Below are 24,557 nucleotides of genomic sequence, written 5' to 3' on the forward strand. Positions count from 1 at the left end.
CTCAGGATAGGTTATCGGGTTCTGAAACATTCTAACCTCTTGAAGAGACACTGGGTTCAACTTGCCTCCCTGCCCCTCTTTTAATCATTTCTTCATCGAACACACGTTGGACCAACCCTGCCCGGGGCCCTGTGCCGAAGAAGGCGCTGTTTGCACACCTCCAGCCGCGGGGAGCTCACTCCCTGACTGTGGGCAGGACTCAAGTGGGGTCGTGAGCCGGGATAGGGGCGGGGGAGGCTAGAAGCCGCCTGGGTGGTGCGATGCGGTCAGTGGAGGGGAAGGGGCGGGGCCGGGGAGGGAAGAAGGGAGGGGCCGGCAGGAGAACTTGTACTGGGCCCTGCAGAAACGGCCCAGCTGGGAGTGGGGGTTCCGGCGGGAGGCAGGCAGGAAGCAGCGAAGCCGGGAAGGGCGGGGGCACGTGCTCAGGTGAAACTCTTCCTCCTGCTCGCGAGCCAAGAGGAGCAGGGATAGGGGTCGGAGGCTGGACGGCTGTCTGGGGGTGAGTATTGGGGGCCCCGGAGGATCTAGTGGAACCCTGGTGGGGGGCGGAGTTGGGGCTCTAGGGAAGCCCCGGCCGGTCCCTGGGGTCGGGTATCTGCCGCGTTTACCCTGAAGAGGCAGGGAGATCCTGGAGCCCCGGGTCTCAATAACCCTGTTGCCCTCACCCATCGGTAATAGTACTCGTCGGCGTCCCAAGGCCGGCTCAGTCCTGGCCGGGAAGGAAGCCTCACCCACGCCTGGGGAATGGGGGGAGACGGAGGCCACGTGGAGCTGTGGCATCCCTGATCCTGGACAATGTCCCGTCGCAGTCGTGGACACAGTGAAGCGACCCTGGACCCCCGAACCCAGGAGTGGAGGGAGCTTTGTATGCGCTGGCCGTTACTATTACTGTTATCATTATTGTTGCGATTGTTAGCATACTGATTGAGAGGGTATAGGCAGGAACAGCAGCCGGGTTCCCAGGTTGGGTTTATTCTTGTTTCTTGAGGGAACCACTGCTGAACCCCAGCGCTGCCAGGCGCTGGACCAGGTTCCGGCCTGGGCACCCCAGTTCAGTTTCCTCTGGGACCCATTCAGGCCCCTGCTCAGCCAGTGCCTGGCTGTGCTGCTGGCTTTTGGTTTTGCTCCTGGTCTCTGAATGTGCCTCAGTGTCCCCTCTGTGAGGCAGCAAAATGACCCGGCTTCCATGAGGATGTCTGCGGTGTCAGGCAGTGGAAGCTGTTATGATGGGGGCGCTTCTGGCCACTGAGAGACCTCAAGTGAGTGACTGTAGGTCTCTGAGCCTCAGTTTTGCTATGTGTCAAGTGGGGCTCATGATACGGAACTGTGGTGAAGGTGAAATAAGTCAGTAAGTGCAATGGCCACTCGATGGGGCCCACAGAATGTCAGCCATCACCATAAGTATATTACAGTTACGTCATTAGCCACCTTTCCAGGTTCTCGACCAACTTTCTCTCTGGGTCAGATTTTTTTTTTCATGGCCACTTTTCAGATGGGGAAACTGAGGACCCATCCCCCTCCCTCCAGGCCAACCCTCCCCTCCCCCCTCTCCCTACCCCCTACCCTCACCTCCCACCCCCTGGGGTCAGGGCCTCCCTGTTGTCCAGATCTGGAATTCAGGGCCCAGAGGAAGTTCGCTGGATTTGGGGCTGGCCCTGGGGCCACCACTTTCTCCCACGGCCCTTTCAGTTCCCAAGGTGGCCACCGTGACAGGCAGGGCTGAAGAGTCCAGAGGAAGAGGTGTGGCCCCTGCGTCAGGTCACTGGGCCCCCATCTCTTAGCAGCCTAGGTGAGCAGCTCATGTTTGCCCAGCCTAGCCTGGACACCCTCCCTTCCCCTCTCCCTCACCCCCAGGGTGCAGAGAGTGATTCCTGCCAGGTACTCTGGGTGTGGGGGAACTGAGAAGGGGCCTTGGAGCTTCTCTGCTCCAGGCCAGAGCTTGGGGAATCCAGACAAGCCTGCTTGGCCCAGGGACCCTGGGGCTGGGCTGGGTTAGCCCAGGAGGAGGCGATAAGACGTCACTGAGCGTCTTCTCTTCTTGCCAACAGCCTCTGAGGCCCAGAGTGGGGCAATAACTTGCCCCCCATCCCCCATGAGCCAGGGAGAATGCCCATTGTGTTCCCTCTACCTGATGGGAGTCTGGCTCAGCTTGATTGCCCCCCGTGATAGGGAAACTCACTACCAAGATAGCAAACTAAAGGAGGTCCCACCGGTTGGTGGTTAAAGGCGGGGATTGGGCTACCACTTGACCTCCCTTGAATGGGTTCCTTGACCTCTCTGTGTCTCAGTTTCCCCATCAATAAAAATAGGCTAACATAGCCCTACCTCCCAGCGCAAGTGTGGAGTGTCGATGAGCTGATGGTGGAAAGGCTGCATGCAGGGTCTGGCATGTTAACTCTAATCCTGATTATGTGGCTCATTGGTGATATTTATCTTTGCATGAAAGAAATTATGTCGGGCAAAGCCTGGATGAGGGCCCTGACCAGGTGTGGAGGTCCTCCAGAAGGTTCCCAGAGGTTCAATTTGCACATCAGCCCTGGATCATGGGAAGATTCTGAGGTTGAACTGAGATGCACGGCCTGCCTCCCTAGCCTCAGTTTCCCCATCTAGGAAATGAGCCCAGAGATGCCGTTTGAGGCTCAGCTGGGCGCAGGGCTGGCATTTAGTCAGGGGCCTACGTCCAGCCTCAGAATCCTTCCTGGACCCATCCTAGGTGCCCCGGGCAGTTTCTGCAGTGGGGGAGGGCAGGCTCATCCAGTGAGCCATCCGTTAGGAGCCCTGGGACCTGGAAACAGAGGACTCAAGGGTCTAAAGTGTGTGTGTCACCCTGCCCCCTCCCACCCTTTCTTCCACGCCCAGGGGTTCACCAGAGTGAATGTCGGGCGTATATTTGCATAAAACCCACTTACACACATGGTAAGCAGAGTTGGCCCATAATGAGGCTTCCTTACGAGTTATCTTTACTGGGCTTTCTCTTCTTTTTTTTTCCTGTTTACAAAAGCAACTCATGGTCCTTGTAAAAAGGGGCCAGCCCGTCATTACTGGAAGGCCAAACTGGTATGAACCGGTGAGGGATCACCCACCGGTCCAGCTCGTCAGTGTTCAAATACCAGCAACCTGGCCGCTGGTAGGTGGGTGCCTTCTCTGTGCCTACCTTGCCCCCCTGGGAACTGGAACAGGGGACCTCCTTGGGAGGCTCAGTGAGAGCCACGGGGGCCCATCCACAGGCCAGTGGTTCGCACCCTCTCCTGCAAGCACCCCTGGCTCCCATCCTTGGGTCTTCATTCCTGGAACTTGCCCTTTTCTGGAAAATTGTCTCGTTCGCTGCCTCTGTTCCCCATTAGCCCATTGGCTCCCCAAACATGGTGGTTTGTCTCCATCAACTTGGTTGGGTGCCCAGAACCTAGACCAGGGCGTGGTACGCACCAGGTGTTCAGCTCAGAGCAGTGACCAGTGTGCAAGTGACAGTGGTAGCTGCTGCCGCCGATACTAATATCGTCATTGTTGGCACTTCGTATATGTGTGACTTGGAGAAAAGGTCACTGCTTAGTCCTCTAGCCTTTCCCAGGGTTCAGGGGGTTATACACACAAATGGGGTTCTTCTGTCACCCCCCACCCCTCACCTCTCCTTTTGGCGGCCCCAGAATGTTCCAGGCCCCCATCCCCATCCAGATCCCAGCTGAGGGTCGCTGGGGAGTGGAGGAGCAATGAAAGCCACAGTGGAGCTGATATTTAGCACCTGCAGGGGGTGAACCGTGAGTGGGCAGCGGACACCAGGCAGCTTTGCAGATGAGGCTGCTGAGGCCTGGAGCGGGGAGGGGGGAGCTACTTGCCCCGAGTCCACAGATGCCGGGTCAGGCCTTCCTTCCCCGCGGGCCACGGTGGCTGTCTCAGGAGCATCAGCTCTCTTGGTCCTCAGGGCTGCTGGGTGAGCGTGGGGAACGAGCCCTCATGTTCCTGATTCAAAAACTGAGCCCCAGGGACTGGGCTGTTTGGGAGCACCCAGGCCTGTGGGTCCCCGGAGCTGGGGTAAGGAGGGGGGCGGGTGGGTGTGTGTCTGACAGGCCTGGAGAGGGACCCAAGATTCACCCTGTCCAAGCCTCAGTTTCCTCATCTGGAAATTGGGAGCGTCGTGTGGGGAATCACCTTGATGTGATGGAGGCCTCCAAGTCAGTGTCAGGCAAGCCCCCACTGTCTGTGAAATCGTGCAGGGTGGGGATGGGGGGGGCTGGTCCAGAACCCCCAAGGGTGCTAACGGGTAGGGCCTTGCCACCTGGATTGTGTGACATTCTCACTTCCCCATGTGTCTCAGCTTCTCTGCCTTCCTGGCCTCCCAAGGGAAGGTGAGGGGGACAGAGGTGCCTGGAGCCATAGGTGCCTGGGTCCTTGACAGACCTTGGCTGTCACTTGGGGGTGTGGGCAGAGGTTGGGGGACTAGAGCACTGTCACCAGCGGGGGTCCCTAATTAATTCTGCTGAGTGGTCAGCCCCTTCCGTACATCTAGTGTCTCATTAATATTCAGTGAGTTATTAATATTTAGTACTGTGTTTATATATGCAACGAATCATGACTATTCAGTGACTGTCTATTGGTGCCTCAGGGCTGTTTAGTGGCTCATTCATATCATATTCATTGTAATAATATGCATATTCATTAATGCGTCACAAATGTGCCTTGCAACTATTAATTGTTGCCTTATAATTATTTCATATATTATAAATACTGGGTGCCTCCTGCATATTTAACAGATCATTAATATTCAGCACTTCACTAATATTCAGTGCTTCTTGCTCATTAAATGCATCCTGAATATTTCAGTGCCGTGAATATTTGGCCCTTTAGCACATTAGGAATATTCGGAGTCAGGAATATTCAGTGCCTCTTGGTCCTGCCCCCTTGGCTCCAAGGATGTGCTTGCTGACTTATCAGGACTGAATCATCTGCATCCCCAAGGCCCCGGGTAGGGGACGGTGGCAGCTGCTGCCTAGAATGGGGTTAGCCTGAAGTGAGGCACAAGGAAATAGCCAATATGTGAGTCATGGTTAGCATTTTTCCTCATGCAACAAGCAGCAGTGAGCACCAACTGGGGACACAGCTGTGAGGGCCAACATGCTGGGCCCCACCTCTGGAGCTCCAGGCTGGCTGGGGAGATGGACAGGACGGAAGTGAGCAGTTTTGTCTAATGGTGGTGAGAGCAGCAGAGGAAAGCAGAGCCGGGGTGGGGTATTTTAGCTGGGAGGTTGGGGCATCTCTAAGGAGATGATGTTGGGCGGAAACCTGAAGGTCAAGGAGAACCAGGGGGAAGAGCAGGAGAGAGGGGCGTCCGAGGTGGAAGGAAAGGCAGGTGCAAAGGTCCTGTGGCAGGGCTGAGCCCGGGTATTTGAAGGAGCTGTGAAGAGGCTGGTGTGGCAAGAGTGGAGGAGAGGGGGCAGTGGTCATGGGGCGGGAGGAGAAGGAGATTGAGAGCACCCCAGGGGGAGGCTTTTGGGTTGCAGCCAACGAAAACAAGTGGTTTTGCTGTGTGCGCTGCAGGAAGCAGGCTCGGAGTGATGGTGAAGTTGCAACAGTGCATGGAGGGCAAACAGCCCCTAGCAGGATTGGCCGGTATTGCAGTGGGGGGACTGGGTGATGGGCCCTGAGAGTCAGCCCGGACATCACTGCTGTGACTCTGTACACCGTGGCACTACGGTCTGCAGGGAGGAGCATGGAGGAGGCCCTGCCACGTGCAAGCAATATATGGATGTGTTCATCCATCAAATGCCTGACGGATCTTCCTGGTTTACATGGATGGCATCGTGTCCCGAAGGCTCTCGCCCAGATACCACACCTGGGTCACCTGCTGCCCCATAACGTCCCCTTGTGAAAGGCTCAGAGACTTCTCACATTTTGTTCTCCCTGGTCCATCCTTCTCTGTCCCCCACATCCAGGCTCTAAATTTTTTTTTTTTTTTTTTGGCCATGCCACACTGCATATGGGATCTTAGTTCCCCAACCAGGGATCGAACCCATGCTGCCTGCAGTGGAAGTGCGGAGTCTTAACCACTGGACCGCCAGGGAAGTCCCAGGCTCTAAATATTAATGACTCCCTTCATCCTATTTGCTGAACTCACCCACGTCCCTGTACCCCGCCAGCCAACCCCTATCCAGGTCCCCAAATTCTTCTTCCTGGTTGCTGCCCTGGCCTCTAACTCCTGCCCTGATTGCCTTTTCCCCTTCAGTGTCCACAGGGGACTTCTTCAAAGCATAACTCAATCTTGTCCTTCCCCTGCTCACACACCGTCCATGGCTCCCCATTGCTCCTCACCTGCAACATGAGAGCTGCTTTGTGGTCTGCCCCATTTCCTGAGCCTCCCCCTGCCATCATCTGGCAACCCTGCCTTTATCTCCCTCCTCCTCCACTTCTCCAACCACACCGCCTCCTCTCTCTCCCTTTGATAACCTAAATTTGTGCCCACCTCAGGGCCTTTGCGCTTGCTGTGCCCTCTGCCTAGAATGCCCTTCCCCTGGGGCTCTGCCCAGGTGATTTTCCCTTCATCCTTCAGGATGTCCCCAGGCTGGTCAGGTCCCTCCCCTGCCAGGGATCCCTCCTTCTTCAACAGCATTTATCGTAGCTATGACTAAACAAATCACTTCCTCATGTATTAATATCATAAAGGAAGGGTTGGCTTGGCTATGGCTGTGTCCCCTGCACCCTGCATACAGTAGGTGCTTAGTAAATACTCTATGGCCCACAAGTCAGTGCAACAAGTAAAACAGTTGGATTCGTACATGTTCATAGACACTCCTGCTTTATGCTGAGCCTGAATATCCCCATCTGTAAGTGGGGGCACTAAAGGAGCCAGGACAATGAACAAAGGTCACTGGGGTTGTCATCGCATAGTCAATGTATGCCAAGCCCTTTAATACTCAATAGAAAGTGACCCATTGTGTGTCTGTAGGGCAGGGAGTATTCTCAGCATTTCCATGTGCTAATGAGGAAATAGACTCCCAAGGGGAAGTGACTCACCAAGGTCAACTCAAAGCAAAGAGGTACCATTCAACAAGGAATCTGACCTCTCTTCTTCCTGCTCACACACCTCCTTGGCTCGCCCATGCCCCAAGGAAACAGCCCCACTACTCAGCCTGGTGTTCAAGGTCTTTACAGGGTCTGGCCCCACCTCTTAGCCTCAGAAATCACCCCCTCTCCAAATTCTGCTTTTCAGCAAAATAAACTACACATGATTCCTTGAATAGGCTTTGTTTTCTTTCCCTTCCTTGCTTTTGCATTTGCTCTCTTTGCTACCTGAACTCCCCTTGGTGAACTCATATGCATCCTTCAAAACCTCAGCTTCAATATCCTGATCCATTCTCTGGCCCAGCCCTGATCCCACAGGTGTCTGGATTTGTCTCCCCCAGACTGAGGGCTTCTGGGGGGCCAGGCCCAGGGTTGAGGCTTCTCGATTCCTCCAGAACCTATTTCTTGAATGAATGAATAGTTTTCATATATGCGTTTTGAGATAAGAGCCACTGAGACCCTTCTCAGAGCTGAAGGACTTGGAGACAGTGTGGATTTCTGTGGTAATGTGAGTCACCCACTGGGCCACCTCGGGACAACTCTCTGAGCTTCACTTCCCCAGCTATGAAATGGGGGTGGGGATTCCCCCAGAGTTATTCAGACCTCACAAACTTCAGAGTGAGCAGCTGTTTGGGCTTCCACAAGCCCAATCCTTCCAGAACTGGAGAGGGTAGACAGGAGAATCTTGTGTGGGGCCAGGGAATCGAAAGCAGACCTGAGAGGAACTTCTCACCAGCCACACAGCCCCACCAGCAAAGGCCCCAGAGCTGCCACACGGTCGCTTAGGAGGAAGTAATACCAAGAGGCTTCCCGTCCTTGGCTAAGTGGAGCCCGTAAACCCCAGCTTTTCCCACGGTAGGTGTGAGGTCCCAGCCCATTTAGAAAGTAAGGCCTGTAAGGAGAGGTTGGGGACTACCTGGGATACAGCCCACTGAGACACCCAGCAAGGTATCCTGGACCAGTGAATCCCCAGCGCTCTCAGCCTGGCTGAAAGCGGGGCCTGGGGTTTCTTTTTTATGCCAGTCTGGATGTGGGATGTTGTGAGTTTGGAAACATTTGCTGCTTGAAGTTTTAAGGGGCCATGAGTTAGGGGTGGAGGTAGCCTTGGTGGATGGAAAAGGGAAGGGGATCTGGGATGCATTAATAGAGGTCTAGTGTAAGGGGAAGGGGACGTGAGCCTCCACCCCCTCCACCCGCAACTTGAGCTCTCAGACCCCAATCAGGAGCCTTACGGGGGCTGGGAGGGTGACGTCGCTGTAAGATCCCTCCATTTAAAGAAACCGGAGACCTGGCAAGAAAAAGTTGGGAATGCAGGTAGCCAACAAAGATTAAGTGTTTCATATGCAAAGAGATCTTACAAATAAACAAGAAAGAAAATGCAAGGAAAAGAACAGGCATTAATGGATTTAATTAAAACCAAATGGCCACCCCCAAGAGCTTCTGTTTTGCCCAGATACCCCGATCCCAGTGATATGAGCCATTTAGTCATTTTACCTCTTCTCACACCTTCCCCCTCCCCAGTGTCCAGGTTTGGCTGAGTTGTAAATATTCCTATTTGTTGAGGTATCTTTCTTTGTTTTGGAGCTCTTGTTTGGCACTCAACACATTCCCAGCTAACAGATCCTTGGCCATTTAGGTTTGATTTTCTATTTAAATAGTAATAAATCTCATAAATACTCCATCTAATGAACTTAACTAAACCTATATCAAGCTTCTTTGTTCAGTCCCTCATTCTCCTCTTTGGATCCTTCCTCCTTTTGAGTTCTCTATTCTGGTTTCTGTGTTTATTTAGACCAGGATTTCTCAATCTTGACAATGCTGGATCATCTTCTGTCATGGGGCGGTCCTGTGCCCTATAGGATGTTAATTTAAGCAGCATCTCTGGCCTCCATCTGCTCGATGCCATTAGCAGTCCCATTTCTCCACCCTGCCCCAATCATGATAACCAGAAATGTCTCTGGACATTGCCCAGTAAGTATCCCGTGGGAGCAGAATAACCCCTGATTGAAAACTGATTTAGACTCTAAACTGCAGATGGGGTAGGGGGGAATCACCCTCTAAATTTTCATGGGATTCTGAATGAGGGTGTCTCTTAGCCAGGAGTTAGGGTCCCAGGCACACCCTTGTCTTCCAGCATCTGTGGGTCTCTGGCCACCAGTGTCACCGAAGATAATGTTGTGACATCTCTGGTCTTATTTTTGGTGACTTGGGCTTTCTACTGCAGCTCTTGAGTTTTTTCCCGTCCTTGGAGCTCAGGGATCTGCCAGGTTCACCTGGGAATGCTCCTTTCTTGTGGTCCACTCTGGACTCGGGCCCCTCTTCAGCTCAGGAAAATGTCCTTCTAGGATTCTGTTCATTCTTGCATCATTTGTCAGTTCACAGTCTCCTCTCAAGATTGTGATTTGCCTTTTTGGGTCTCCCAGACCTGCCCTCCAGATGGTGAACCACCCGCTGAGGCTGGCAGCTAACCCGGGGATGCCATGGAAACAAGACAGGCTCCCCAGCTGCTCAGACTCCACCAGCTCATTCCTACCTCAGGGTCTTTGCACCTGCTGTTCCCTCCCTGGGGATCTTTCCCTCACAACCTCAGCCATGATGGCTCCTCTGTGCCATTCACATCCCAGCTTAAGTGTCATCCAGACCTCAAAATCCACGCCCACCACCCAACCCCATTTCCTCCCGTGGTATTCATCCCCTTGTATCTCTTCTTAGTGTTTGTTCCCCCTCAAGCATGTGAGTCCCAGAGTGGCAGAGACATTGAGGTATCCCGTGCCTGTTCACCACTGTGTCCCCGCTCCCGGGAGGTGCATGGCACACAGGAGAAGCACAGTAAATATTGGCTCGAATGAATGAATGTATAACTTCATTCTGAGAGTCAACATATATATATTTTGGCCACGCCATGCAACTTCCGGGATCTTAGTTCCCCGACCAGGGATCGAACCTGTGCCCCCTGCAGTGGAAGCATGGAGTCCTAACCACCAGACCTCCAGGGAAGTCCCAAGAGTCAATATTTTTTCAGATGCTGTGGCATCCCAGCATTCGTTCGTTCATTCATTCATTCAACACACATTTACTGAGCACCTACTACTCACCAAGCACAGTTCTAGGGGCTGGGGATAAAATGATGAATAAGACTTATTGCATGGAGCTTGTATTCTGGTCGGGAAGATGGATGAGAAGCAGTACATTTTTTAAGGTTTTTTAAATTAATTAATTTATTTATTTTTGGCTGCGTTGGGTCTTCATTGCTGCGCGCGGGCTTTCTCTAGTTGTGGCGAGCGGGGTCTACTCTTCGTTGCGGTGTGCCGGCTTCTCACTGCGATGGCTTCTCTTGTTGTGGAGCACGGGTTTTAGGCGCGCGGGCTTCAGTAGTTGTGGCACATGGGCTCAGTAGTTGTGGCTCGCGGGCTCTAGAGTGCAGGCTCAGTGGTTGTGACGCATGGGCTTAGTTGCTCCACGGCATGTGGGATCTCCCCAGACCAAGGCTTGAACCCGTGTCCCCTGCACGGGCAGGTGGGTTCCTAACCACTGCACCACCAGGGAAGCTCCATTTTTTAAGTTTTTATTTTAGGAAGTGAAAAGTGCTGTGGAAGAAAGAAAAAGTAGGCTAGGGTGGGGGATCAGGGCTGCCAGTGAGATGGTGTGTCCTGAGGAGGTGTTCCTGAGAAGGGGACATTTGAGCAAAGACAAGAAGGAGGGGGAGGAGGGAATTGTATAGAAATCTGGAGAATCAGGCAGAGGAAATAAACTGTGCAAAGGTCCTGAGGCAGGACCATGCTCAGCATGTTTGAGGTTAAAATCCCAACCACACTCTTACATAGGGTTAGTTCCTATTTTACTTTGAAGCTCAGAGAGGTCAAGCTTCTTTCCCAAGGTCACAGAGCAGAACCTGTGGAGTGAGATCTGAGCCTCATTTCAGGGAGACACCTGGCTGGAGAGGCCTTGGCCAGGCAGTGTGCAGAGACAGTGATGGGCACGTTGGGGAAATGGCCTCATGGATCAAGGAAGGAGCCTCTGTCCCCAGCACCAGCACCCATTTGTGACTCTAGATAAAATGGGAAACTACTCTCTTCTTGCTCCCAGGCAATTGCTGGGTGGGGTTGCTTGGAGCTCGAGGGGCCTACCAGAATCCACTGACTACCCCACAGTGTTTCAGGTGCCAGAGGGGAGAGCGAGGAGGCCCCAGACGAGCACAGACATCCTGAGGCAATCTGAGGTAAATGCTGGGGTTCACATATTCATTCAACAAATACTCGTTGAATACCCACTAGGTACCAGGTGCCGGGAACTCCCTTCACACCTGCACAACCTAGTGAGTTGCTCAGATGCCCCCTTTATAACTGAGGAAACTGAGACCCTAGGTATGGAGGGCACACAGCCAGGGAGTGATGGAGGTGGGATTTAAACCCAGGAGTTGGGCTCCAAAGGGCACCTCTCTGAGGTGAGACAATAAGTGTTTACTGAATTGGTAAGTCCTGCCTTGGGTCTAATCCGGCATTTTCATGCTGTGCTGGAAAATAGATCTTCAAATTTAGGGCTGGAACACAGCACAGATACCACTTTTCCAGACAAAGGGACATTGAGGGAGTCCAAGGAAGCCTGGGAAAGGGATCTGGACAGGAGACCAAGGGCTCTGCCTAGATATGGAAAAGGAAATCTTCGGTGGTGGGTGGGGGGTGGTGGTTGATGGATAAATAAGAGTGTGCCAGGCTGCTCTCACCTTCTGAGATGGCCCACACTCTGTCGAGTGTGTTTCTCTCTAAATAAATCCACTTTTTAAAAATTATTTTTTAGATTTATTTTATTTATTTATTTATTTATTGGCTGCGTTGGGTCTTCCGTTGCTGTGCACTAGCTTTCTCTAGTTGCAGAAAGCAGGGGCTACTCTTCGTTGTGGTGCGAGGGCTTTTCATTGCAGTGGCTTCTCTTGTTGCGGAGCACAGGCTCTAGGCACGCAGGCTCCAGTAGTTGTGACACACGGGCTTCAGTAGTTGTGGCTCATGGTCTCAAGAGCGCAGACTCAGTAGTTGTGGCACATAGGCTTAGGGCTTAGGGCTTAGTTGCTCTGCGGCACATGGGATCTTCCCGGACCAGGGCTCGAACCCGTGTCCCCTGCATTGGCAGGCGGATTCTTAACCACTGCGCCACCAGGGAAGCCCTAAATCCACTTCTTACCTATCACTTTGTCTCTCGCTGAATTCTTTGTGACGAGACATCAAGAACCTGAGCTTTGTTAAATCCTGAGACCAGAACTAAAACCCCCAGCAAATGGAAGATGTTACCATTCTTCACTCCAGAAAAGACCACCTGAGGCCAGATTAAAGGAACCAGAGAAACTCATCAAGAGATTACCTGAGACCAGATTAAAGGAGTGCAGGCCCTTCACACACCCTAATCCTTATCAGCAACCCTGCCCTTGAACCATTGCCACATCCTCCTGGGTTGGGACACACAGTTTTGAGGGGCACGAGCCTGCTGCTTCCCCCTTTTCCCTGGCAAATAAATAAAGCTCTTCTTTTCTACTTTACCCCCCTGCCCAAAAAAAGTGTGCCAGAGAGAAACTTAATGAATTTACTTTTATTCATAAATTCATTCATTCAGACACTCTCTGCTTCCCCCATGTGTTTGCCTCATGCTGGGCAATGCCAGGACCCTCAAGAAGCCCCCAGTGTTGGGAAGAGAAAGTCAGAGATCATGATGAAACCGTACACCTCAGACTGGGACTTGAACCCAGCCTAAACCCAGACTGACACTTGAACCCACGCAGCCAGGACTTGAACCAGGCCAAAACCCACAGTCTTCCAACTGAGATCACACACCATATCAGGTGAGAAAGGCACCAGGGTATGGGGTTATCAGTTTTTATAGGGGTGGGTAATTTTATAGGCTAATGAGTGGGAGGAGTATTCCAGCTATTTTGGGAAAGGGCGGGGATTTCCAAGAATTGGGCCACTTCCCACTTTTTGATCCTTATGGTCGGTCTTTGAATTGTCATGGTGCCTATAGTGTCATTTAACTTGCTGATGTGTAACAGTGAGTGTATAGTGAGGCTCAAGGTCTAGTGGAAGTTGACTTGTCTGCCATCCTGGATCCATTTGGTTCTAATCAGTTTATGTCATGTCTGTGGGCTATGTCATTCTTTCAAATGTTGTGCCCTGCCCCCTTCCCTCCTGTTTCAATGACCTAGCCAGAGAGGGAGACAGGGCTAACTAGGAAACCAGGACTCTTCCTGAGAGGTCCAAGAGGACTTCCCAGAGAATGGATCATTTGAGATGGGTTTTAAAGGAGGAAGAGGAGTTTGCCAAGGAAGATAGCTTTGTTTGAGACATGCTGGGCCTGAGGGTTCTGTGAAGAGCCAGGGCCCATGCTCAGCTCACAGGACCATTAGAAATAGTCAAGAAGAATGAGTGATGGTTATATCAGAATCCCAGAAGCTCAGAGCTTCCTGGAGGAGCAAGTGAAAAGGGAAGCAGGAAGGATCCCAGCAGCTCTCAACTGCTAAAAAGGGAGTTCTCTGCCTCTCTCGGGGAGGCTCCTGGGCCATCTCTGAGAGAGGGACATAAGAGGACCAGCTTGGATGCGGGGGGTGGGGGGTGGGGGGTGGGATTCTGGGCACACTGAATCTGGGAGGCTCACCTTGGCATCTCCATGCCTGTTTTCTCTGTAAATATTGATCCCCGATAGGGCCTGGGCAACAGTCAGAGCCAACATGGGGTACTGGAGGAGATGGGAGCCGGGGGAATCTCTGGGGGTGAATTTCAGTATTTTTCCAACTTGAGCAACTATAGGGCTGCAACCAGGTGTTGGGGTCCACAGGTAGCTCTGGAAAAGTACTTGGCCCATCTGGCATCTTCAGGCATCTTCAGTGAGTGTTACTGTCTGCAGGAGCTGCCCAGGGGTCTCTTCGGACCAATCCCAAGCTCAGGTGGACCAGAATGAGGTGTTCTCGGCCCCTGCGGACAGAGGTGGGCCTGGCTGTGTCTCTGGGCACCTTCACCCTCCTCCTCCTCATCAATCTGCACGTCACCACCCACCTGCCCCGGCCTGAAGGAGCCGCCAGGCACCCCCGTGGCTCTGGTCTGGCCCTCGCCGCCCTCCCGCCCACCGCCCCCTGCCCCCGCTGCCTGGCCAACACCTCCATGGTCGCCCTGTCGGACTTCGCCAGGCAGCCGCAGCACATCCGCAACTTCCTGCTGTACAAACACTGCCGCGACTTCGCGCTGCTCCAGGACGTGCCGCCTGACAAGTGCGTGCAGCCAGTCTTTCTGCTGCTGGTGATCAAGTCCTCGCCCAGCAATTACGAGCACCGGGAGCTGGTGCGGTGCAGGTGGGGCCATGAACGCCAGGTGCACGGCGTCCAGCTGCGCCGCCTCTTCCTGGTGGGCACGGACCCCAACTCGCTGGAGGCGCGCAAGGTCAACCGGCTGTAGGCCATGGAGGTGCGGATGCACGGTGACATCCTGCAGTGGTATTTCTACGACTCATTCTTCAACCTCACGCTCAAACAGGTGGGCTGGGGGAGGGAGGGTGTCACCTGATTGGGGCCACCTCTCCTTCCTGCCCAAAGTTGCTACCACCTCCTCTGAGGAGCTCTGGGGACCAGAAACTCCCATCAACCTTGCCCCACCCCATCTACTGTCCTCATGGTGATCCGAAGTCTTCTTTGTCCAAGGGAGGCAGGGAGAAAGGACTTACAAGCCTGGCTCTCCAATCCTTGATGACCTGGGCTCAAATCCAGACTCCGCTTCTTATCTGCTGTTTGCCACGGATGATCATTCACCTCTCTGTGCCTCAGTTTCCTCATCAGGGAAATGGGATATTAATTGAACTCACCCACCTCTGAGGGCTGCTGTGAGGATTACATGAGATGATATTCATAAGGCACCTGAACCAGTGCCAGGTGCTCAGATAACATTGGCAATGGCGCATGGGGAGGGCTGGACAGAACACATCTTATTTCTTTGTTCTGGTTCTGTCTCCCCATGAGGCCCAGGTCTGTGTGTTAGATACTCAACAAAGACCTTTCTGATGGAAAAGAAACCATGAGAGGTAGACAGAATCTTGCCCATGCTCAAAGGAGGAATTGAAGGCTCCAAGGACCCACCCAGGATGTGGGGGGGTGGGGATGGAGTAAGCTGAGTAGAGACACAAGTTGAAAGGGGCCCAGTGCAGGTTCCTGCTCATAGTAAGTACAGACAGGTCTGGGTTCAAGACTTTGAACAACAGACCTTCTCTGTTGTATGACCTTGCTCAAGGCACTTTCTCTGGAGAGCCTCTATTTCCTCATCTGTAAATGAAATTGAAGACCACACCTGCCTCTTAAAATTGTATTAAGGATTCAAGGTAGAGCAGGCACTGAGTACAGTGCCTAGCATGCAGCCAAAGTTATTATGGAGGTAACTGAAGCCAAGGCGGGTAGAGGGCCCAGAACCTCTTAACATGCCATGTTCTTAATGCAGAACACAAAAGCATGTGATAAACGTCAACTTGACAAACATGAATCCAGTGCCTACAAAGTGTTGACCCCATAATGGGTGCTGAAGAGATGGCACATAGGAGAGACACAGCTCCCACCCAGGGGGACCCCAGGGTCTGGTGGGGGAGGTAGATGTTATATAACAATCATACAAGTAATTATTTAATGGTAGTGCTTGGCAAGGCAGAGTCAAAAGGAATAGCAATAAATGTAAATGTGACAATTTTCAAGCACTTCTTGGTGTTTTACAGAGCATCATCTCTATAGATCCCCAGCACTCCTGGAGGCAGGTCCCATGATGTGTCCTGTCTGGGAAGTTGGAAACTGAGGCACAGAGAGGGGCAGTTGGTTGCAAAGGACCACAGAATGAGTCCTTTAACCCAGAATAGCCTGACTGGAAAACACATCCTTGCCTGGCCTCGCTGGGCTGGGGTGGCTGACAGGGACCCAAAGCTGATGGCCCCAGGCATCAAGCCCGTGTGCCCTGTCCACTCCCCCTTGCAGGTGCTCTTCCTACAGTGGCAGAAGACACGGTGCACATGCCAGTTTTATGCTCAACTGGGATGATGACGTCTTTGCCCACCCTGAACATCACCTCTCTGTGGGGCAGTTGACCCACAGTGTGTGCCCTGTCCGCCGTCCCTGGAGCAAGTACTATGTGCCGAAGGTGGTGACAGAGGAGGAACACTACCCGCCCTACTGCGGGGGTGGCGGCTTCCTACTGTCCCGCTTCACAGCCACTGCCCTGCGCCACTCCCCCCCGCCCTGGACCTCTTCCCCATTGTTGATGTCTTCCTGGGCATGTGCCAAAAGCAGGAGAGCCTCACACAGTGGTATCCTCACAGCCGGTGTTCAGGCCCCCTCCAGCTGCCTGTCCTCCTTTGACCCCTGCTTCTACCGAGAGCTGCCGCTGGTGCACCGCTTCCTGCCCTACGAGATGCTGCTCATGGGGGACGTACTGAACGAGTCCAACCTCACCTGTGACAAGCGGACACAGATCTACTGAGGTGGAGTCAGGGCCCCCAGCCTCGAGGCTACTGTCTCCATCCCCATAGAAAGGGCAGCAGCTTCCTCCCCAGAAGCTGAGACCTTTGTCCTCCTAAGTGGGCAGGACCTAGGAGAGTACCAGGGAGGTTGGATGAGTCTGACCAGTGAATTCCTACACATCCTTCAAAACTCACCTAGTACTGCCTAGACCGTGTTCCGTCATCCTCCCTAGACTCTCAGCTGGAAGGACCATCTCTTTCCATGTCAGCTAATGGCAGAAGCACTTCTGCTAGGGTCCCAGCTGCTGCTGCTGCATCCATCCCTTTTCCATGTCCCACTTCCTAGCCCTGACCTTGATCATGGGCTAAAGCCTAAGCAGTGACCAGCCTCTCCTTGGTTGTGAACCTGCAATGGTGGGTGAATTCCTGCAATGGTTCAAGGCCAACTGAGGACACCTGGGTCCACACGCAGCTGAAGCAAGAAGGATTTTTCAGCTGGGAAGAGAGCGTTTCTGTTCTCCACCCCTCGCTGGATCTTGGACCCCTCAGATGGTGGGAGGGGCCAGAGAGTCTGGGAATGGGACCACCCCCTCCCTGCTTGTGGCTTCAAGCGCTCTTATGGTGGAAACATTGGGCAGAGGAGGGAGGGAGCTATCTGTCTCAGGCTATCGGAGCTCAGAGTTTCTGGAGTCCCTGACAGGACCCAGCCCCACACCGGTGCTCCCCGACAATACAGGAAAGAGTATTGGGTCAAGAGGGGTCTTCACTGGGCCCAAGGCCAGCACACACACCTTAGTGCCCAGAGAAGGGGGATATTCAGGTCCTTGGGGAACCCTAAGTTCTCGGGACCCAGGACTGGCCCCTGCCTCTGTGTGTCTCTCAGACTGGGGAGATCCAAGTGAACTGGTGACCCCCAGCCCTGCCACCCTCGGACAGGTGTCTGAGACAGGTTTCACAGGGATTGGGGCAGTGGTAAAGGGGACCTCACACAGCAGAGTGAGGACTGGAGACCAGGTCCTCAGGGAATAAAATGTTTTGCAAAGACTTAGAGGTCTTTTTTTTTTGTTTTTTAAAGTGATTTACAAGTTTTAACTCAGATCAGTCTACATTCATCCTTAAAATCTCACTTCCAGAAGAAAATATACAACAGTAAAACAGGGCAAGGATGAAGTAGAGGCTATGGAAGCTTCTATCAGGCTATGGAAGCTTCTATCAGGCAGATCTCACATCATCCTCCCCTGCCCCCCCCACACACCCTCCATGGCTCCCTATTGCCCTCAGCTTATATTTCCCCCTGCAGACTGATTCTCACTGCCAGCTTGATGGCAGGCTCCAGAGAGAGAGGCACAGGGGTGATACTACTCCTAGCTTCATGGGACGCTGGACCCACCTGCTTCTGGCAAGGCTCCTTCTGAATCCCGCCCCGCCACCACGCAGCCTCCCCTCTCTTCCCCGGGCTCACCTCCTCTCACTGGGACTACAGCTCTACTGTCCTCTGTCCCACTCCTTGTGTCCCTTCTTTAAGTATTTATTGTGCACCTACTGTGTGCTACACACCTTGCCCTGTACTCCTCCTCCCAGCCCCATGAGAAAGGTCAGTGGGCACTGACCCACCTTATAGTGAGGACACAAACCTGTGAACAATGAAACAGGAAGTTACCAGAAGTGGTAAGAACTTTAAGGAGAATTAAAATGAGGTGATTGGACACACAGGGATGGGGACGAGAGCTAGCCAGGAAGTCAGGGGGTTGGGACTGCAGAGATGGGGCCTGAAGGAGGAGGTTATGGCCTTGGGGAGAATTGGGAGGAGGATGTTCCAGGCAGAGGATACAGCATATGCAAAGGCCCTGAGGTGAGACGATCTGAGAGCATTTAAATTGCAGCCAGGAAGCTGTGACTGGAGGTGGGTAAGGAGGAGATGGAGGGAGAGGGGACAGGAGATCACAGGGACTAGTCACATGGGGCCTTGTGGGTTGGGGTGAGGAGAGAGGGTGTTATTTTGAGGGTTACAGCATCTTTGGAGCAAGGAAATGACAGGATTAATTTTATTTATTTAGTTAGTTAGTTATTTAGTTATTTATTTATTTATTTTTGGCTGCGTTGGGTCTTCGTTGCTGCACGCGGGCTTTCTCTAGCTGCAGTGAGCGGGGGCTACTCTTGGTTGCGGTGCGCGGGCTTCTCATTGTGGTAGCTTCTCTTGCTGCGGAGCACAGGCTCTAGTAGGCTTGTGGGCTTCAGTAGTGGCACACGAGCTCAGTAGGTGTGGCGCACGGGCTTTGTTGCTCCACGGCATGTGGGTTCTTCCTGGACCAGGGCTCAAACCCATGTCCCCTGCATTGGCAGGCGGATTCTTAACCACTGTGCCACCAGGGAAGTCCCGACATGATTGATTTTTAAGTTTTAAGAAGCCCTGCAGCTGCCATGGAGACTGTTGAAAAGGAAGGTGGAGGCTGAGGCAGCCTCCAAGCCAGAGGAGGCAGGCCTGGATGAGGCAGGGGCTGCAGGGGTTTCTACCAGGTAGGTCTGATCTCATCCTGCCCCTGCTCAAACACCTTCTGTGTCTCCCCATTGCCCTTGGGAAAGAGTGCTGCTCCCCTGCTGCACCGGATTGAATAGTGTGTCACAAAAGTTCCCATCCACCTGGCACCTCAGAATATGGCCTTATTTGGAAATAGAGTCTTTGCAGATGTAATTAAGGTAAGGATCAAGATAAGATCATCCTGGATTAGGGTGGGCTCTGAATCCAATGAGAGTGCTTTTAGAAGAGACAGAAATGAACACACAGAGAGACATGGAAAAGAAGACGATGTGAAAATGGGGGCAGAGCTTGGAGTGACGCACCTACAAGCCAAGAATTGCCAGTAGCCCCCCAGAGTTGAGAGAGGCAGGGGGACAGAATCTTCCTCAGAGCCCTTCAAAAAGAATCAACCCTGCCAACACCTTGATTTCTGACTTCTGGCCTCTAAAGCTGGGAGGGAATAAGTTTCTACTGTTTTAAGCCACCCAGTCTGTGGCTGTTCCAGCAGCCTTAGGAAACTAATACACATGTGAACAGATCACATAGTCAAATGCCCGAGCATTTTTTTCAAGAGGGTCAAATCATACAATTCCTATCTCAGGATGAAAGGAGGATGCAAGTGAAAAGAATGGTGAGAGTTGGATCACTAAATATCCACTGTGAGGGGAATTCCCTGGCGGTCCAGTGGTTAGGACTCCACGCTTCCATTGCAGGTGGCACGGGTTCAATCCCCGGTCAGGGAACTAAGGTTCCACAAGCCCCACGGCGCCGCCAAAAAAAAAAAAAAAAAAATCCACTGTGACTCATTCAGACATTCATGTGTTGTGTCCACTGATAAGTGGACGTTAAGTGAGGTTAAGGCCCCCCATGAGCCATGACAGAGACCTGGATTCGAATCCTGAACTTGGCCATTCCCTCCCTGTCTGACCTTGGCAAACAGCCAGCTCCCTTGGCCTCAGTTTCCCCACTTTGTAGTGTGATGATTCTCCAATTGTTATTAAGTTTCTGGAAGTGTTGGTGGGTCCACGGCTGCCAGAGGACAATTCCACACAAAGGCTGACCCAGGCTTCTGCCTTTTTCTTGAGAAAATGCAAAAAGTTTCTTCAGATTCTGCAGACATCTTATTTATTTACTATTGATAAGACAGCAAGAGGAGAGTCAAATGCAGGGAGCAGGGTAACTGGGGCTCCTCTGAGGTGAGAACATTTGAGAACAGGTGTCTGGCATTTCCACAAAACCAAGGATCCTCCAAGGTTTTGGAGGAAACCAAGTTTCCTCCAAGGAAACTCTAAGGTTTGGGATCTGGTGTTTTCCCCAGTTGGCCCCCCAGAGGACAGGTGGCCTGGGTGAGGTGGTGAGCGCCTTGTCCTAGGAGGTAATCAACAAAGTCTCCCCCAGACATGGGGCTTCATGGTGCTGTGTGGCATCAGGAGTTCACCAGACCGGACCCCTGTGGGTCTCGGGCTCCCCCAAGGCCACACCCCAGGAGGGTTCAGTGGGGACAGAGGGTCAGCAGGTCTTGCCGGGTGCAGCCACTGAGGCAGCAGTGACGGACAGGGTTGGTGGCAGCTGCCCGGCGGTGGCGGTGGTGGTGATGGCGAGAGGCCTGGGGCAGGGGCTGTGGGGCGAGTACCAGCATGGGGTCCCCACTGGCCATCAGCCCATGGAGGAGATGTTGTCCTTCCAGCCACTGTAGCAGCTCACCTGGGGACAGGGAGGAATTCAGCATAGAGGGGGGACCCCAGAGGACCCCACTCACACTGCACACACAGCCTCCGCTCATCATGCACAGAAACAGAAAGTAAGCATTTATTGAGTGCCCAGTGTTTACCAGGCACAGATTGAATCCCCCATCCGGACGTGTGCAGTCTTGACCCACACCACACTCAAGTCCCCAGCTATGCACACTCCCACGTGTCACCTATGGTAAGAAGGCACAGACACTTCACAGAGCAGATGACAGAAGGGGTGACATACGACGTATACATGTACACACAGACGCAGGCGCACACCCTCATAGCCCCTCCCACTTCCCTGTGCACCTCTGCACACCCATCTGTACCCGTGTCACACACACAGGACACACACGCATGTGACAGACGTTGTACACAAAGCTGTTTGATACTCCCTGCACCAGGGCCGGGACTAGGGTGAAGAGAGCCAGGCGCGGGCCTGGAGCGCACAATTTTAAGGGGGCGCCAAAAAACCTCAACAACCAAGATCAAACATATTGTAACGGAATATTTTAAAATTAAAATGAAGGCAGAAATTCCTGAAGATCAAAATATTGAAACTGTAAATAAAGACAGGATCTGATCTGGCTACGCACTTGTTCAGACTCGCTCGCGTCGCTCTCCGCGCACTGATTCCCGCGCCTGGCAGGGGGCGCATCCCCCGCGGACTTGCACACACCCGCGCAGCCGGCAGGTGGACCCCAGAACATGCATGCAAACCCTTCTGCATGCACCTGCCCCACGCCCGGCCCCAGAGACCCCACAGCACAGTCCTCGCCCGCCCCTACTCACGGTCGCCGCCAGCCACAGGTCGCCCATCCTCGGGGGACCAGCGCGGGCCCCCGCACAGCCGCACCAGCGCGCGCACGAAGTGGTGGCCGCACAGCTTCTCTGGCGCTTCCTGGGCGGGGGCAGGGCCTAGGGCGAGCGCCAAGGCCGGGCCCAGCAGCACCAGCGCCCAGGTGAGCCGACGGGGGTCCATGGCGGCGGGAGGCACCGGGCCCCAGCGGGGATCCCCCTTATAGGCGCTGGCCCGCCCCAGCTGGGAGCCTTGGAGGGGGGACAGAGCATTCCTCCAGGACGGTCCAGGGAGAAGGTCAAGGGCAGGGTCAGGGCAAGCATACTGGAACCCCTGATAGTTGGGTTTCCTTTTTTTTATGATATGAGGGCCTGACAACCTTTGATTGCCGAGGCATCGGCTTCATAGATGGCTCCCCAATAAATGTGACTAGGTAAAGGGCCAGGCCACCTCCTCCCACTGAGGCACCTTTGTTTTACACGTCTCGGCTGATTTCAGTCGCTTACCACTTGGGCCACTTGGTTGCTTGTTTTGTTTTCTCTTCTTATGCTTTAAATTCCAACCTATGTTAAATTCACCAATAAAGAGTGAGCCCACAACTCTTAGGCTCCCACCCTTGACCCCAATAAAAGCAGGACCCCAGGCCCACACTGCTCTCTGTACCCAGGACCTTGCTCTGTGGCCTCAGGAGTGCTGTGTAATTTCCAGGTGTGCTGTGTAATTTATAAGTAATAAACCTTTATTTTCTCAAAGTTTCCTGATGGTTGTTGCTGAATGGCATCTTTCAATCATAATAAGAACTCAAGGGCCGGTCCAGCCACAACAGTGATTTTTTTTTTAAATTAATTAATTTATTTATTTTTATTTTAGTTTATTTTTTGGGTGGGTTGGGTCTCCGTTGCTGCGCGTGGGCTTTCTCTAGTTACGGTGAGCGGTGGCTTTCTCTTCATTGCGGTGCGCGGTCTTCTCATTGCGGTGGCTTCTCTTGTTGCAGAGCACGGGCTCTAGGCGCGCGGGTTTCAGTAGTTGCGGCCCGTGGGCTCAGTAGTTGTGGCTCGCGGGCTCTAGAGGGCAGGCTCAGTAGTTGTGGCGCTCGGGCTTAGTTGCTCCGCGGCATGTGGGATCTTCCCGGACCAGGGCTCGAACCCGTGTCCCCTGCATTGGCAGGCGGATTCTTAACCACTGTGCCACCAGGGAAGCCCAACATTGATTACTGATTATTGATAGGCCGAGATCCATGGTCTCTCTCCCTGGGCCAGGGCCTTGGGCATCTCTCTCCCAGCGAGACCACTGGTTGAGGAGTCTTTATTTTTTAACCATTTTAAAGAGGAGAAATAGATAAACTGAGAAATAATAATTCCATGGGATGGTGGCGGTGGGCATCCAGCCAACTGAGACCAGGTCCATTCAGAATCTTGTTGTCCTTATTACTGGACAAATAAGGAAACTGAGGCTCAGAGAGGAGACCCCACACTTGCACAAGGTCACAAGAGGCTGGGCCCTGGGGCTGCGAGTCTTGGTCAGTTCTGCCTCTCCCACATCAGGGTCTCCTTGGCTTGGGCAGGGGATGGAGGGCCTCTACCGGGTGCCAGTCTGGGTGCCAGTTTTACCAAGGAGGGAAACTAAGGCAGAGAGGGAGGTTACTCAACCCAACGCGGGTGAGACCCTGAGCTGAAAACCCTGTCTTGCAGCCCCTCCCCCTTTTCACCAAAGCAGGCTACGACAGTAGGCACAGAGATCTCTGTCTCTGTCTCTCCCCTGCTCCCTCTGTCTCTCTCTGAGTCTCTCTTGGCCTTTCTCTCTCTGTCTCTGTCATTCTCCAAATCTTTCCAGCATTCCTGAGGAGGAAACGAGGGACTGGTTTGGCCCCCGCTAACGTTGGACCCCTCCCCATAGCCTAACCCTCCCAACCAGGCCTTGCCCTCTGGCCCTCACTAGAGCAGCCTGTTCCCTCCACCCACCAAGAGCCTGTAATCAGCTCCCCAGGACAGTGCCAAGGCCAGCAGCTGGGGCTGGGGGGGAGGGCTTCTGTCCTCGAGGGCCCCATCCTCCTGTCCCTCCTCCCCCAGCCTGCCCTGAGGCTCCCATTGTGGCCCCCAGGGGTCTCTATCCCCCAGCCCTAAGCACATTCCTCCCCGGCTCACACATCCCCAAGGATCCCCATTGCCCAAGTCCAGCAACAAACCATCCTTTTCACTGAACTTTATTCATTCAACAAACACTCCCAGCGTCCCCTCTGTACCCAGCCCAGTCCCCAAGGAGCCTCCCCGTCAGAAGAGACAGAGCTGGACGCAGACACCACCCCAGCCCTAGGGTCAGAAGTACAGGGCTGACTGAGAGTGGTGGGAGAACCCTAGGGAACGCTGCAAGGAGGTGATAGCTGGGGTTCTGAGAGATGAATAAGAGTTTTCCAGGGAGGCAAAAAGTGGCAGAAAAACCTTGCAGGCTGGTGTGAAGGAATGGTGGGGTAAGCTTAACCTGCACAAGATGCCTTCTCACAAGCCTCCAGAAGTTGACTCTGTATAGCCAAAGGGCCAACACTATTGCCCATTATACAGAGGATGGAACTGAGGCCCAGAGAGAGGAAGCAACTCTCCCACCATCACACAGCAAATAAGTGGCAGAACCGTGGGCTCCATCACCTGCGCGCTTAACCTCTGTACTCTGAGCCTCCTCCTTTCACCATGCTGTTCCCTCTGCCAAGAATGCCTTTCCTTCCTTCACCCACTGAAAAGCTCCTGTTAGGGTCCATTGTCATCCGTTGTGTGATCCTCTGGTCTGGACAGAAAGGGCCCCAGTGTACAGGCAGGAAAACTGAAGCCCTGGGACACTCAGGTGCAGTTAGGGTGGACTGGGACCTCAGCTTCTCCTGGTCTCTTACACAATTCTGAACAGTCACACAGACTCCCCCCAAAAAGTGAATTTTCAGCCAGGGCAGCTCTCTTGTGCTTGGCTTCCTCCAGCTAAAGAGGGAGGGGGGAATAGAAGC

General features: G+C 53.3%; 2 protein-coding genes across 2 annotated transcripts; one reads left to right on the forward strand and one right to left on the reverse strand.

Moving 5' to 3' along the window:
- The first annotated feature begins 10,476 nt into the window (after nt 1–10,476).
- Nucleotides 10,477–17,710, forward strand: B3GNT3 (UDP-GlcNAc:betaGal beta-1,3-N-acetylglucosaminyltransferase 3). Its single transcript, XM_082455250.1, is given in 10 exon segments — nt 10,477–11,272; nt 12,706–12,883; nt 13,873–14,077; nt 14,079–14,175; nt 14,178–14,483; nt 14,487–14,564; nt 16,037–16,071; nt 16,073–16,290; nt 16,293–16,350; nt 16,352–17,710. Coding segments are annotated over 8 exon segments (1,065 nt in total). The 5' UTR covers nt 10,477–11,272; nt 12,706–12,883; nt 13,873–13,991; the 3' UTR covers nt 16,539–17,710.
- Nucleotides 17,711–18,962: 1,252 nt separating this feature from the next.
- INSL3 (insulin like 3) lies at nt 18,963–24,469 on the reverse strand. The gene is made up of 2 exons (XM_082455290.1): nt 21,562–24,469; nt 18,963–20,740 (listed from the first exon to the last, which is right to left on the reverse strand). The coding sequence occupies exons 1-2, from the start codon at nt 21,749–21,751 to the stop codon at nt 20,529–20,531; spliced, it is 402 nt and encodes a 133-aa protein (XP_082311416.1). The 5' UTR covers nt 21,752–24,469; the 3' UTR covers nt 18,963–20,528.
- Nucleotides 24,470–24,557: the final 88 nt, after the last annotated feature.

Source organism: Balaenoptera physalus (genome assembly GCF_965194825.1).
Source record: "Balaenoptera physalus genome assembly, chromosome: 3".
Classification (NCBI taxonomy): domain Eukaryota; kingdom Metazoa; phylum Chordata; class Mammalia; order Artiodactyla; family Balaenopteridae; genus Balaenoptera; species Balaenoptera physalus.

Coding starts and splice junctions, on each gene's coding strand:
- INSL3 (XM_082455290.1), bottom strand. CDS start 21,751: ATGGACCCCCGTCGGCTCACCTGGGCGCTGGTGCTGCTGGGCCCGGCC. Junction 20,741..21,561: donor ACCTGTGGCTGGCGGCGACC/GTGAGTAGGGGC, acceptor CCCTGTCCCCAG/GTGAGCTGCTACAGTGGCTG.